The following is a 13,640-nucleotide window of genomic DNA, read 5'->3' on the forward strand; positions in this document are numbered from 1 at the left end:
CTGCATCGCATCACTTCAGACTCAGGTTTGATCCCAGGCTGTGTTGTGACCAGGAGTCTCATAGGGCGGCGCACAGCGTTGTCCAGGTTAGGAGGGGGGGTTTGACCAGGTGGGGCTTTACTTGGCTCATCGCGCTCTAGCGACTCCTGGTGGAGGGCCGGGCGCCTGCAGGCTGACTTCGGTAGACAGTTGAACGGTGTTTCCTCCGACACATTGGTGCGGCTGGCTTCCGGGTTAAGCGGTGGGTGTTAAGGAGCGTGGTTTGGCGGGTCATGTTTCGGAGGATGCATGACTCAACCGTCGCCTCCCCCGAGCCCGGTGGGGAGTTGCAGTGATGAGACAAGATGGTAATTGGATATAACGAAATTGGGGAGAAAATACATTTTTTTTTATAATAATAAAATACAAAAAAAGGGACAGTTCTATGCTGCACAGCCATAGGTTACGCACATGCTTCTAACATCTATCCTACGTTTCACCAGCAGAGGGCAGTCTTCCTAGAAGAGCTGGTGGAATTTGCTGGAGTGTGTGAGTGATGCAATGTTTGAACAGGCTTCACTACTGTGGAATTTTTCAGAGGTCAAACAATGTCTGGAGAAATACTATAGCCTGTTCCGTTCTCAGGTTCTGTTGTCAGGCATAACGTCTAGCTGCTGTCGAGGCTGTGTGTGTGTGTGTGTGTGTGTGTGTGTGTGTGTGTGTGTGTGTGTGTGTACATGTAGGCTACCTGATGTGGAAGTTCTGCACGTTGACGTTTTTGTAGGGCGCGGTCTTCCTCTGGCACCACAGGAGCAGGCCCTCCTTGGCAGAGGTCTCTGGAAAGGGGAGAAGGAGTTAGATAACAGGGATATCCAAGTCCTAACCGGGAGGTCCAGAGGACTGCTGGTTCTGTTGTCTCTGGTAATTCATTGCACCCACCTGGTGTCCCAGGTCTAAATCAGGTCCTGATTAGAGGGGAACAATGAAAAAAGGCAGTGGAATTGGCTTCAAAGTCCAAATGTGAATTTGAGGGGTCTATGGTATATCCAAATAGCACCCTATTCCCTATATAGTGCACTACTTTTGACCAGGAGCCCTATTCCTTATATAATGCACTACTTTTGACCAGGAGCCCTATAGTAATAGGGTGCCATTTCAGAGTCAGATGCAGCCTAGACCTAGTTTCTACTGTGTTGGAGTGTGCAGTATGGATAGCTAACGTGTTTAACTTCTCTCCCGGTCACAGATGAGTGCAGTGGAGCTGGGGAAGCTAGGGTTAATGAGCTCTCCTGCCATTGTCTCCTAGTCAAGTGCCAGTGAGAGCAGAACAGGCATGTAGGCCAGACTTGTATTCACTTGGCTAGGCTCACTCAACCTCCTGTGGTCTCAGCAGAACAGAGCAGGGGAGTTGTTTTTAGTGTGTATAGTATCTGAGAGCCCCGGTTGCTTCCACTTCATTTACCTGTGGAATCCCCTCAGCACAGCTGTTTTGAGTAAGAGTGTGTGTGAGAAAGAAGAGGAAGATACCTGCTCAGTTAGTGGCATAAGAACACAGAGCAGCAATGGGTCTGAATATGATATAAGGACAGTGTCATCCCCCAGGTTAAAAACCACTACCGTTTTCAGATGACTTACTGGAAAAAAATTGAGGAAGAACATAAAAGCAAAGTTTTGTTTTCTAAGATTTGAAAGGAGAGACTGACCTTCCACAGAGATGTCCTGGATGGCGAAGCGGAGGATGATCGTCCAGATCATGCCCAGGGTCATCTTGGCGTTGCCATCCACAATTTCTAAGAGAGAAAAAGAGGATATCACTCATAAATACAATAAATTATCAACTCAGTTATGCATTAGCCTGGTCCCAGATCTGTTTGTGCCGTCACGTCAACAACTTGTCATAATAGCACAAACAGATCTGGGACTAGTTCCGCATATGTTTGTGAACTTCAAATATGTCATTTACAGTGCAAATACAAATACGGCTGGGTACGGCATGCATAATGCATTCAAGCAATGTCCCAAGTTGTTGCGGTGGCTTTGATCAGATAAGAGACAGTGGTTTTGTCTGTCCTCTCGTGACCCTCCCAACGCTTCAACATTGAGTCAGTCACTTAGTTTATGTCCCCCTCTCTGCCTGCCTCGGTCTCGCCATTTGTCCTTTGGTGGTGTAGGGTGGTAGGCTGCTGGTCCGGGTGGTGGGGGCTAGAGGGCTAAGCTGGAGCGATGACAACTGGGCTGTGTGTATCATGCAGTAGGAATGAGGAGTGGAGGCTGGCGGGGCCGTTTGTCATGATAGCTGGAGCAGAAAGGTCACTGTCACACCGTCACAGCCGTTTCTCCTCCTGATTTACTGGCCTTGTGAAGGGCCTCCTGCCCCTGCAGCCAAATGCCTTTGCTCCCAAGTGGGAGATGTATTTGGCAGGATGCAGTGAGCTTTGGAGTTGTTTGTCAGTGCTCTGTGTGTGTGTGTGTGTGTGTGTGTGTGTGTGTGTGTGTGTGTGTGCACACTGAGTGCTTGTGTGGTAGGTAAACTGACCCTCTGCGCCGATGGACACCAGCTTGACTCCCTTGCTGGCGATGTAGTCCAGCGCTTTGTTGACGTTGTTGATCTTGTGGACCCTCATCTTGCCTCTCTCGGGCTTAGGTAACCGTTCGCCTGTGGATGAACACACACGGACACAAACAGGCAAACAAAATGCAGTGAGCCCAGAGTCCCATGACAGAAACAGCCCTTTCCACTGGCTCAGCAAAACAGACAGGCACAGCTCCTTTTAAAGTCACAGTACCAACCTTCACAGGGCTGCTAGTCAAAACAGACAGGCACAGCTCCTTTTAAAGTCACAGTACCAACCTTCACAGGGCTGCTAGTCAAAACAGACAGGCACGGCTCCTTTTAAAGTCACAGTACCAACCTTCACAGGGCTGCTAGTCAAAACAGACAGGCACAGCTCCTTTTAAAGTCACAGTACCAACCTTCACAGGGCTGCTAGTCAAAACAGACAGGCACAGCTCCTTTTAAAGTCACAGTACCAACCTTCACAGGGCTGCTAGTCAAAACAGACATCTACAGGGCCAAAGCCATGGCCTATGACCAGACTACTTAGTTGAAAAGGTATCAAAAGAACAGGTGACACTAGAAATTTAGAGTCCATTTCTGGCACCGCACTTGGTCTACCCAAATGGTACACTAATCCCTACATAGTGCACTACTTTTGACCAAAGCCCTGCAACAGTATATTGGTGCTGAGTGCAGTAGATTAGCACTTAGCTGTGGTAGTAGAGCTTGGTATGTGTCATGATGATCAAGATGATGGGCTGGCTGACCTGAGATGACCTCCAGCAGGAGCATGAGTTTCAGGCCATCCCTGAAGTCCTCCTCGATGTTCTCGATCTGTGTGCCTGCTTTCCTCAGGTGGGAGTTGCACCAGGCCGTGAACGTCTGGAGAGAGACAGGAAGTGAGGTCAGAGAGGGCGGAAGCGAGGTCAGAGTGGTGTGACCTCACAGAGTGGTGTTGGAGGGCTAGGAGGAGGCACTCTTTCTTCTGGTCGAACAAAAATTGGCTCATTCATCCACGCTCCTCTCCCCTATAACTATTACCCAGGTCAATGCATTCTCAGTCAACTTACCTAGTAATATAATTAAAAACAAACACAGGAAAAAAAACAGGAAGAGGGGGGGGCTGAAGTTCCTCAGACAGTAGGCTACACGTGGCAGGAAGTGCACCGTGATTGGTTGACATAATTCTGAGTAGAAGTGCCGATTTAGGATCAGGTCCTCCCGTCCATATAATCATATTCATTAGGATTTAAAAAAGACAAAACTGATCCCATTTCAGCACTCCTACTCAGAACCTCTGTGAATACAGGCCCTGATCTCTTCAACTAACAGTAAGTATTTACCCGAGTGCTTTAGGGGATAGGTGAGTGAGCTGTAAGGTTGATATACTGCAGCGTACGCTATCCTGGTCTCATATCTGTTTGTACCATCATGTTAACTCATTGTCATGCCAAACAAGTTTCTGCATTCAGAGACACATTCTTTAAAGGGCTCACATGACAAGGAGTTGACTTGATAGCACAAACAGATCTGGGACCAGGCTAACTGTACACATTCTAAAAACTAGACCAGTACCCACGTTAAAAAAAGATTCATGTTTTATCCCCCCTACATTAAGTCACGAGGCACTTTCTAGTGACAAACAGTCATTGGAAAACACGTGTTTTGAATCTTATTTTGAAAACTTGTGGCACACACTATTCATTAGTGGAGGGTTAAAAATATTCTCCCCAAATTGCTTGTCTTTTTTTTAAAAGGAAGAAAAAAAATCTCACAGAGAAGGCAACTGAAATGTGAGCTAAACGGTGTTCCTTTAAGACTGGGTTATTCTTTATCAGTCAGAAATGGCATCATAAGAGGACCACTTGCGGTTCTTGGCTCCGTGTGTGTAGTAAACTGGAACATAGCTTCTGTAATACGCACCAACACCAGTAAAACACACCGATTCCTGAGTGGGTCAAACAGTAGAGATGGGGGACAATAACCCTTGCTCTTCTTGTCCAGAGTCAACGAGACCCAACATGGCGCCATTCAACCTCTCTGAGCTCCCCCCCCCCCCCGTTTTAACTTCTGTTCACAACCTCCACCTATCACCTTCTCCCCAAAAGCCTTGTTTCCCCAACTCAAAGTCGGGATCAGTCGACCCTCCCTCCCAGCAGGATAGGCATGGCCCGGCAGGGTGTTACGATGTGTGTTGCGGTATGACAACATTATGACAGGGTGCTGGCCCTGCCTCTCCCCCCATTCCGAAGGGCTGCCACACAAAGGGCCCATTGAGCAGCATGTATATAATGAGTCCCGTCAGCCCGCTCCCTGCCTTCCAGCCCCTCACTCCCCTGCCCGATCGAGACCCACAGGGACAGGGAGGGGCTGACACAAACATCCCCTGCCAACAATGCTCCCCCACGTTGCAGCTAGCCATCGGCCTCCAACTGAGCAGGGATGTGGCACAGCACAGCACCATTAACATACAACAAATGGCTCAAATCAACACGGTTGATAATTACCAACAACAAAAAGTAACTTGAGCAGAGTAAACCAGGTCGCATTCAAATTACACTAGCTAGACACCAATAGCCTACATGATACAAAACCACCAGTTGAAAAAAAGATCTATTGTATTCTACTTCTTTGTGATAAGAGTTCAGCAACAACACTAGACTCCTACTAGCCCTATGAGGCGCTAAGGCTCTGGCACCATATCCCAAACATGATGTCACACAGGGACACAGGTGTGCATCTCTAAGTCAGGAAGGGATTGGGTACGGCAGACCTGTCAGCTTTAACAATGGGATTTTACAACTCAGCGTCGGTCAAGAACTTGTTCTCAACTAGCCTACCTGGTTAAATAAAGGTGAAATAAAAAAACGTTGACTCAACTAGTCAAATAGTTTGCCCTTCTATGGCCAGGTATGTGTCGGTTGAGAGTGTGCAGTACTAACATCTAGATTACATTATTCTTGTGATGTTGAAGAACAGAGCAGGATCATTGCCACTCAGGACAGATCCCAGTAAAACACAGGTCAAGTGGATTACAGAATTCTCTGCTCTCTCAGTCTACAGACAATGACCTGGACAGAGGCACAGGGCAACAGCCAGGAGAAAACATTGTCTGAATATTGTTGGAGATAAAAGCCATGTGTTTCTCTCCAAAGCTACTTTCAGGGGTGGTATGGTATTCCCACCAGCTGGTATGTCCATGTTTGACTAACGAGGATCAAAATAACTCAGAGTTCTGCTGTGTTCTGCTCAGTTTGACCACAGCAAAGGTCACCTTTGGTCTTTACGTCAGGGCTGAGCCTCACAGGAGTTAAGGGTCATGTAGATAGATGGATAGCCCAGGTTTTAGACAACAAGGAGACAAATAACTCAGGTCTCTGCCTGCCAGCTGACCGACCCACCACCAGCAGCACTCCCCGAGCAGGAATGCAAAGTCGACGCAAGAACCGACAACCCACATAGCCTGCCTACGCAACCATTTCTTCCTTCTGACACTTTCCCTGACGACGCACGCAGCACCCTAGTCAAACATCTGCTTTTGTGACACACTAAACAGGTAAAGGTGCGGCTGGCTGGCTGCACCTAGAAAGAATGAGGTAGGCTGGCACACAATGTTATTGCACAACCGCCGTGCCTTCCCCATGACTACAATGCCATGGTGAAGACTCCTCCCCCCCCCCCCCCCACTGCTGTAATGAATGACAGCCTACCCAATCACTCAATGATGAGCGCACTCTCTCATCACTCATCTCTCATCACTCTCACAGTAACACTCCGTCTCCCAGTCAGAAAACAAGGCAGACACCAACATGCTGCAGCAGGGCCAGCTTAGCTCTGAAAGAGTAGCTGGTAAATCAGTGGAACGTGTGTTTATGTGGGAGAAATCAATATGGCCTAAGGGACAACGGCTGACGGGCCCAGTCAGGGACATGGACCAGGGAGAGGGTGACACTGTGTTCAACTGTCACAAAAGTGAGGGAACTAGTGAACAGAGGAAGCTCACATGCTACTGATTATGAAGTTATTATCGTCCTCATTATGATGACTGCTGCTGTATGAGGTGTGGAAGGGTGTCATCATGGAGCTCCTGTGAGGATTTCGTCAGAGGCGACAGCAGTGGTGTGGGTCTTCCACCTCTGAGTGAGTACAGGAAGGGGGTGGAAGGTAGCAGGCAGGTCTGGGAGTCAGTCAGCAACCCCTGGTCGACACAAAGCCACCCATTCTTAGGCTACAGCTCAATTAGCTAGGTCTGCCTGGTGGCCAAGGCACTAGAGGTCTGTAAGATGTCCATTGTCTCACGCAGTAGTCGCATAATAACCACACTGTTCAAACACACATCAACAGGTAGCTCATTGTGCCCGTCCACCAGCACCACACGCCAGCCTATTTCACTAGTTGACTGCTAGGACTTAAATGGTATTTTCCTGACCAGAGCACACAAAAACACACTTTGAGCAGGAGGAAGCTTGGTTATCCGACACCACTTCCATCAGGTTCAAGGGAGTTTGGCGACTGACTACCCGGACATTCCCGAGCCATACATGTATGGGAGAATGACCAGGGCCCATACGCATAAAGCAATGTTGGAGTGCCGATCTAGGACCCCCCCCCCCCCCCAGAACAGTCGAGTGGCGAAGCCCGTAAAAATCATCTGTCCTCGTTTGCAACACTCACTACAGAGTTCCAAACTGCCTCTGGAAGCAATTTAAGCACAATAACTGTTCGTTGGGAGCTTCATGAAATGGGTTTCCATAGTAGAGTAGCCGCACATAAGCCTAAGATCCCCATGTGCAATGCCAAGCGTCGGCTGTGTAAAGCTCGTGGTGAAAAGCCGCCATTGGACTCTGGAGTGGAAACGAGTTCTCTGGAGTGATGAATCACGCTTCACCATCTGGCTGTCCGACGGATGAATCTGGGTTTGCCAGGAGAACGCTACCTGCTCCAACACATAGTGCCAACTCTAAAGTTTTGTGGAGGAGGAATAATGGTCTGGGGCTGTTTTTCATGGTTCGGTCTAGGCCCCTTAGTTCCAGTGAAGGGAAATCTTAACACTACAGCATACAATGACATTGTATATGACTCTGTGCTTCCACATTTGCGGCAACAGTTTTGGGAAGGCTCGCACCCGTTTCAGCATGACAACGCCCCCGTGCACAAAACGAGGTCAATACAGAAATGGTTTGTTGAGATCAGTGTGGAAGAATTTGACTGACCTGCACAGAGCCCTGACCTCAACCCCATCGAACACCTTTGGAATTAAATGAAAACACCGACTGCGAGCCTCCCAGAAGAGGGGAGGCTGTTATAGCAGCGAAGGGGAGGACCATCTCCATATTATTATTTAACTAGGCAAGTCAGAACAAATTCTTATTTTCAATGACGGCCTAGGAACAGTGGGTTAACTGCCTTGTTCAGGGGCAGAATGACGGATTTCTACCTTGTCAGCTCGGGGATTCGATCTTGTAACATTTCGGTTACTAGTCCAACGCTCTAACCACTAGGCAACCTGCCGCCCCGCCCATGATTTTCAAATGAGAGCAGGTGCCCACATACTTTTGCTCATGTAGTGTAGTGAGGGAACCATGCAGAGCATCAGCACATCCGGAGGGGTGAGGTGTGGTTGCACTAAAATGCAAAAGCGCTGCCAAGGTTCGGTTTCCCCAGACAGAACCACTCTCCAGCCGAATGCAGAAACAAGGTCAGGTCTACCATACACAGAACGCACCACTCCACCACCGTCTTCCATTCTTTTATCACGGACTCACTGCTCAATTCCCAAAATGTAATACAGCCAGCCAAAAAGCAACCTTGAGGGAATTGGATTCTTTGATGGTCGTCATGTTTTTATTGCTGTAGGCCTTACCGTCCACGGTTCTACCTACATAAAGCCGGTCTCCAGTCCAAACTCATGCATGGCCATAGTCTAGCTAGCTACCATAAGTAGTGAGCACTCTTCCACAACCATTTCCCCCCACAGACTTTCTGGTAGAGATGAGTTAAAATGGTGGAGTAGTACATCCCTGGGCTGTTCCCTATGACTGGCTCCCTCCCTGATCCGGCCCTATATTACAGAAGCCCTGGGCTGTTCCCTATGACTGGCTCCCTCCCTGATCCGGCCCCTGTATTACAGAAGCCCTGGGCTGTTCCCCATGACTGGCTCCCTCCCTGATCCGGCCCCTGTATTACAGAAGCCCTGGGCTGTTCCCTATGACTGGCTCCCTCCCTGATCCGGCCCCTATATTACAGAAGCCCTGGGCTGTTCCCCGCGACTGGCTCCCTCCCTGATCCGGCCCCTATATTACAGAAGCCCTGCGCTGTTCCCTGCGACTGGCTCCCTCCCTGATCCGGCCCCTGTATTACAGAAGCCCTGCGCTGTTCCCTGCGACTGGCTCCCTCCCTGATCCGGCCCCTGTATTACAGAAGCCCTGGGCTGTTCCCTGCAACTGGCTCGGACCATCTATTACAGAAGCCTTTAAAGAGCATGCCCTGGTACCGATGTCGCTCTGCTCTCATTACCCCGTCAGGTCTGGACAAGTGATCATTAAAAACACACTCTTCGTGTGCTGACAAGCCATCACTAAAAGAGGAACTCGTCCGAGTACAGATTCTTATCCAGTGAGAAAGTGTTTCAGTTTGTCAGTAGTAGTGACCATTAGGGCAAACTGCTGTAAACTGAAGCTGATAAACAAGGTCTGATAAATGAGTTGATTCTGACATCTCTAGTGGGCTTTCTTATGGTCGCCCAGTAAAACAGAGAGGAGGAGAAGAGGAGGAAAAGGGGAAATGTGATTTGGTTGAGGTGTGAATATGATGCATGATGGTACAATGTGACATGAGTGTCAAAGCCATCCAACATGAGTGACCCACACATGACCTCCACCTCATGTTATGTAATGGCTGTAGGCTACACCTGTAGTGGGGAAGAGTCTCAGATTGTGTCCCAATAAATCTCTCCTTCCTCCTGAGGTGCACACTAGTTCACTACACCCCACAAAACAAAAAAAGCGTTGGATTGGTGGGAGTTTCCCGTCATTTCTTATTAACAGGCCTTTTCTTTAAAATCCGAGAAGGGAAGTGAAAAGTGCACACTTTGGGAGGAAGGAGAGAATTGGGAGTGGGACACCATCTGTTCTGTGCAGTAATGGTGGGCAGGAGAGTTGTCCCCAGGTCAGGTTGACTCAACTAGAGGAAGCTCTGCCTAAAGAGTAGTAGTGACCTAGAAGTATTAGTGTTGCAGTGCTGTGTTGTTACTGGCCTTTCTTTTCAAGTCTCTTGCCACAGGGGGGTACAACAGAGAGAGTAAATACCGCGGGCATATTTTGGACTTTGCACGCACCGTAGAAACTTCCAGCAGAGGGAAGCGCTGTTTATTTGTTCATTTATTTATGTAGCTTCCTGTCTTTGTGAGAGGCCGGGTTGGGTTTCACTGAGGGGGCTCTACCGAGCTGTTAACCCTTTCAGTGACCTGCCTATGGCCAGATCCTGTTACAAGCCAAGACCTGGGGAATGAGCCAGGCTGGGAGGAGAGGTACACCAGTACAGCACCATAGGGCCACAGCCTACAGACCAGCACCATAGGGCCACAGCCTACAGACCAGCATGTCAACACTAAGGACAGGAAGGACACAGCGTTGTGCAAATGTGGACTGTTGTGTGTCAATAGTAGCGCTCTCAGCACTGTCTGTTGCTTAATGTCAAACTGCCAATTAGCCTATAGGTTGTGTCAATAGTCAAGTCTTAAACACCTGCAGCGCCCATGTTCAATACACAGACCAAATTAGACAACTTTATCTGACCAGGACACACACACACACACACTTGACGTACATGCTGTAATTCTAGTTAGTGGTCTAGGATTTAGTTGGGCCGAGAAGGCAGTCCTAGGAGAATCTCTCAGCTACCTTAAAAGGATGACTGTAAAAGAGACTCCAGGCAGCGGTCACAGTGAGGAGAACAGGCCTAGTAGCATCCATTCAGCAGCAGCCCGGGGCATGGCTGGGTAAAGTATGTAGGCCACAGGCAGCTCAGCTGACACAGGAAATATGTCAGCCCACTCTAGCCTCCCCACTCCCTCCCTGCTCAGTGAGAGGATGAGAGTGTTTAATGAGAGGCTGGGACTGTGGCAGTGACCTGCGAGGGAATCTTCCAGATGTGCACCGCTCCTTTGATCTGCGCTCCAGTTTAGCTCAGCTGAGAGGCTGGGTTAAACCAGCGAGCCGTCATCTCAATTAGCATGATGTCAGGAATGACAACTATGTCTATTGAGAGCAAACTTCTTAGGTCCAGCTGGTTTGGGTCATGGCGTTTTGGGCAAGAATACAGAAAGAGAGCAGTGAGGCCAGAGAGGGCCAAGGCGTCAGAGGCGTGAACAGACAGGGATCTCACGACTGAACTGTGGTGAGGCAAAACTAGAGAAAAAAAAAGAAAAACACTAAACGAGTCCACTTTAACCACTGTTATAAGTGATGCCATAGATAACCACTGTTATAAGTGATGCCATAGATGAAAGCTACCTACAAAAAAAGAGCCAAGCTAATTTTAAAGGCCCAGTGCAGTCAAAAACATAATTTTCTTGTGTTTTATATACATTTCCACACGATAAGTTTAGAATAATCCTGTAAAAATTATAATGCCCTTTTAGTGTAAGAGCTGTTCGAAAAGACAGTCATATTTCTGTGTTTTGGTGGGATGGAGTTTTGGCCTGCCCAGTGACACCACCAGGTTGTAAATTAGTTAATAGACCAATAAGACAGTTCCAAACCTCTCTGCCAATACCAGCTAGTTGTCCCCTCCCCACTCAGACCACTCCTATCAAAATTCTTGCTTGAGAAATTGCTCTTATTTCCCATTTTCAAATTGGAAACAATCACAGTAAGGTACATAAAATATGCACTATGCAGAAACCACTCTTCCTGGTTGCAAAAATTGTAATTGTTCATCTAAACAGCTGTGAAATATATATATTTTTTTATTTAACCTTTCTTTAACTAGTCTCATTTCATGTATGTTTTCATGGAAAATAAGGACATTTCTAAGTGACCCCAAACTTTTGAACGGTAGTGTATTTTCCATAACCACAAATTAAAGCTGGTGTACAAACCCAAAAGACGCACAAAAAAAAAAAAAAAAAAAAAAAATTAACAGAAGGCATAGAAATAGCGCACATAGAAAAGATCTACCGCTTCTTAGACTTGCTTTCAATAAAAGAAAGATCTACTACTCACATTTCTATGTGAATTTGGTGAGGTCGCCCCAAAAAGTTATATTGTAGCTTTCTTTAATTGTTAAATAGAAATACATTTTATTTTTATTAATTTTTTTAAATGGCAGCATTGGCTCTTTAAGAGACCGAGTCGGTGGGCAAATAAAACTGGGCTCCACAGCTCTTGCAGCCACTAGTCAGCAACCTTAGGCCTCCTAACTCCGTATTTAACACCACACTGCATTGCTACCCGCCTCACACCACCCGTACACAAACACCTCGACTTGGCTAATCAGCTGACCGCAAATCATGGGGGGGGATGCCCATCCTTTAGTCTACATCCAGGATGGAGTTTGTCTTGATATTAATCCTTAGGAATGATAGTAATTTATCAGTGTAACACCGTCACAGCTAACAAACTTAGAAACCAGAAAACTCAAAGTCAATCTTAGCGTGATACTCCACATTGGTGCATCTAAAATGTGCCATAAATAACTGAGCTCACTTCAAGATAAGATGGAGATTGTCATGTTTGTTCATGGTTTCATGACGAATAGCAACCTTTACACTACTACTGACGTGTTTGCCAAGGAAATGCTCTCACTGTCGCTCATGGATCCCCATCACTTTCAGAGAAAATGCCAAATGTAAACGCACCCAGCCTGTCAGGAAAGGAGATAAGAGTGTGCAGACTAAAGAGTGCTCCAGAGCGCATCCTTTTGGCAGTTGGCTTCGGGGAAGACTGGGCCTTTCCCATTCAAACCACCTTAACGCTACCAACTCACATTCCAGACTCAAATAAGACATGGACACCTATAAATACATGGGGTACAACGCCCAAATAAATCACAGGTCAGATAGAGATACTGTGGCAGGGTTCACATGTTAAACGTAGGGGGCATGACATGTCCGGAAATAAATGGAAAATTCAATTAAAGGGTTTCCTTCCGTCCCAAATTCTCCTCCCCTACGCGGAGGCGAGCTCTTAAGGATTGTGCCTTATCCTGATTCTTAAAATGGCATTGTGGGGCATCAAACATGATAAGGATCCCTTTCAGTCTCCTCCCAGTTCGAGGCCAACGCCTGGAAACACAACCATTGACTCCCACACAATGGAGGTATGCAGACAGACCTCTATTGGGCGCAGACAGACCTCTATTGGGCGCAGACAGACCATAGTCTGTGGCCCACACATTCTGATAAACCATGATTTATGGAAAGTATTCTTCACCCGTTTATACTCTTCCGTATCAGTTAGTAGTCAAAACTGCATGAGTATCAAAATGGAACTTGACCATTAAGGCATGGAAAGAAACAGCTTGAAATGAGAAATGACCTTCAGTGAGTTTGCGGTTGTACTGCGAGACCTTTGAGCGAGTTACATATGCCCGACTTCGGCCACCCCCAAAGACGTTTATTTGCTTTCCAGAAGCTCTTTCGCCACGTTTTGACCTTTAATAACAAAGCAGCAGATCAGCCAATAACAAAATAAGCTGATGTCATTACATGGCTCTGTGAGTTAGTCACAATCTGGCAGCCCCAGAGAGGGATTGGCAGTTATCATCATTAACCCTTTGTATTGGCCTTGGTGAAGTAATTGCATCATTTTAGGGATATGCATGTCTGTGCTGGGTTGGAGGAAAAGCTGCCAAACAGGGAGGATGTGTACTGTGAGGAGTCACCCAACAGGTGCTTTGATATTGCTTAGGTCAGTCTGAATTCCCTGCAGCCTCTCCGAGTAAGCAGTGATGGAGGACAGCATCAAATGGGGCTGGTCACCATAATGATGACACAGCCTGCGGTTTACCCTACTGTGGGCTGGATGGGTGACAACTTAAGGGTGTGGTTCCATCCATCACTCAAACTACTAGAGAATTTTTTGCTAATCGAATCTATGACAAT

At 47.4% G+C, this 13,640-nt stretch overlaps 1 protein-coding gene across 6 annotated transcripts in view; it reads right to left on the reverse strand.

Moving 5' to 3' along the window:
• Window positions 1-13,640, reverse strand: part of LOC106612603 (alpha-actinin-4) — a 43,720-nt gene that overhangs the window by 14,711 nt on the left and 15,369 nt on the right. For all 6 annotated transcript variants that reach the window (XM_014213916.3, XM_014213912.3, XM_014213915.3 and 3 more), the window contains exons 2-5: window positions 3,304-3,418; window positions 2,516-2,635; window positions 1,683-1,769; window positions 728-815 (exon numbers count right to left, since the gene is read on the reverse strand). In XM_014213916.3, the coding sequence (XP_014069391.1) occupies window positions 728-815; window positions 1,683-1,769; window positions 2,516-2,635; window positions 3,304-3,418 (410 nt within the window). The remainder of the gene's footprint in view (window positions 1-727; window positions 816-1,682; window positions 1,770-2,515; window positions 2,636-3,303; window positions 3,419-13,640) is intronic.

Source organism: Salmo salar, chromosome 09 (assembly GCF_965601325.2).
Source record: "Salmo salar chromosome 09, fSalSal1, whole genome shotgun sequence".
In the NCBI taxonomy this organism is placed as follows: domain Eukaryota; kingdom Metazoa; phylum Chordata; class Actinopteri; order Salmoniformes; family Salmonidae; genus Salmo; species Salmo salar.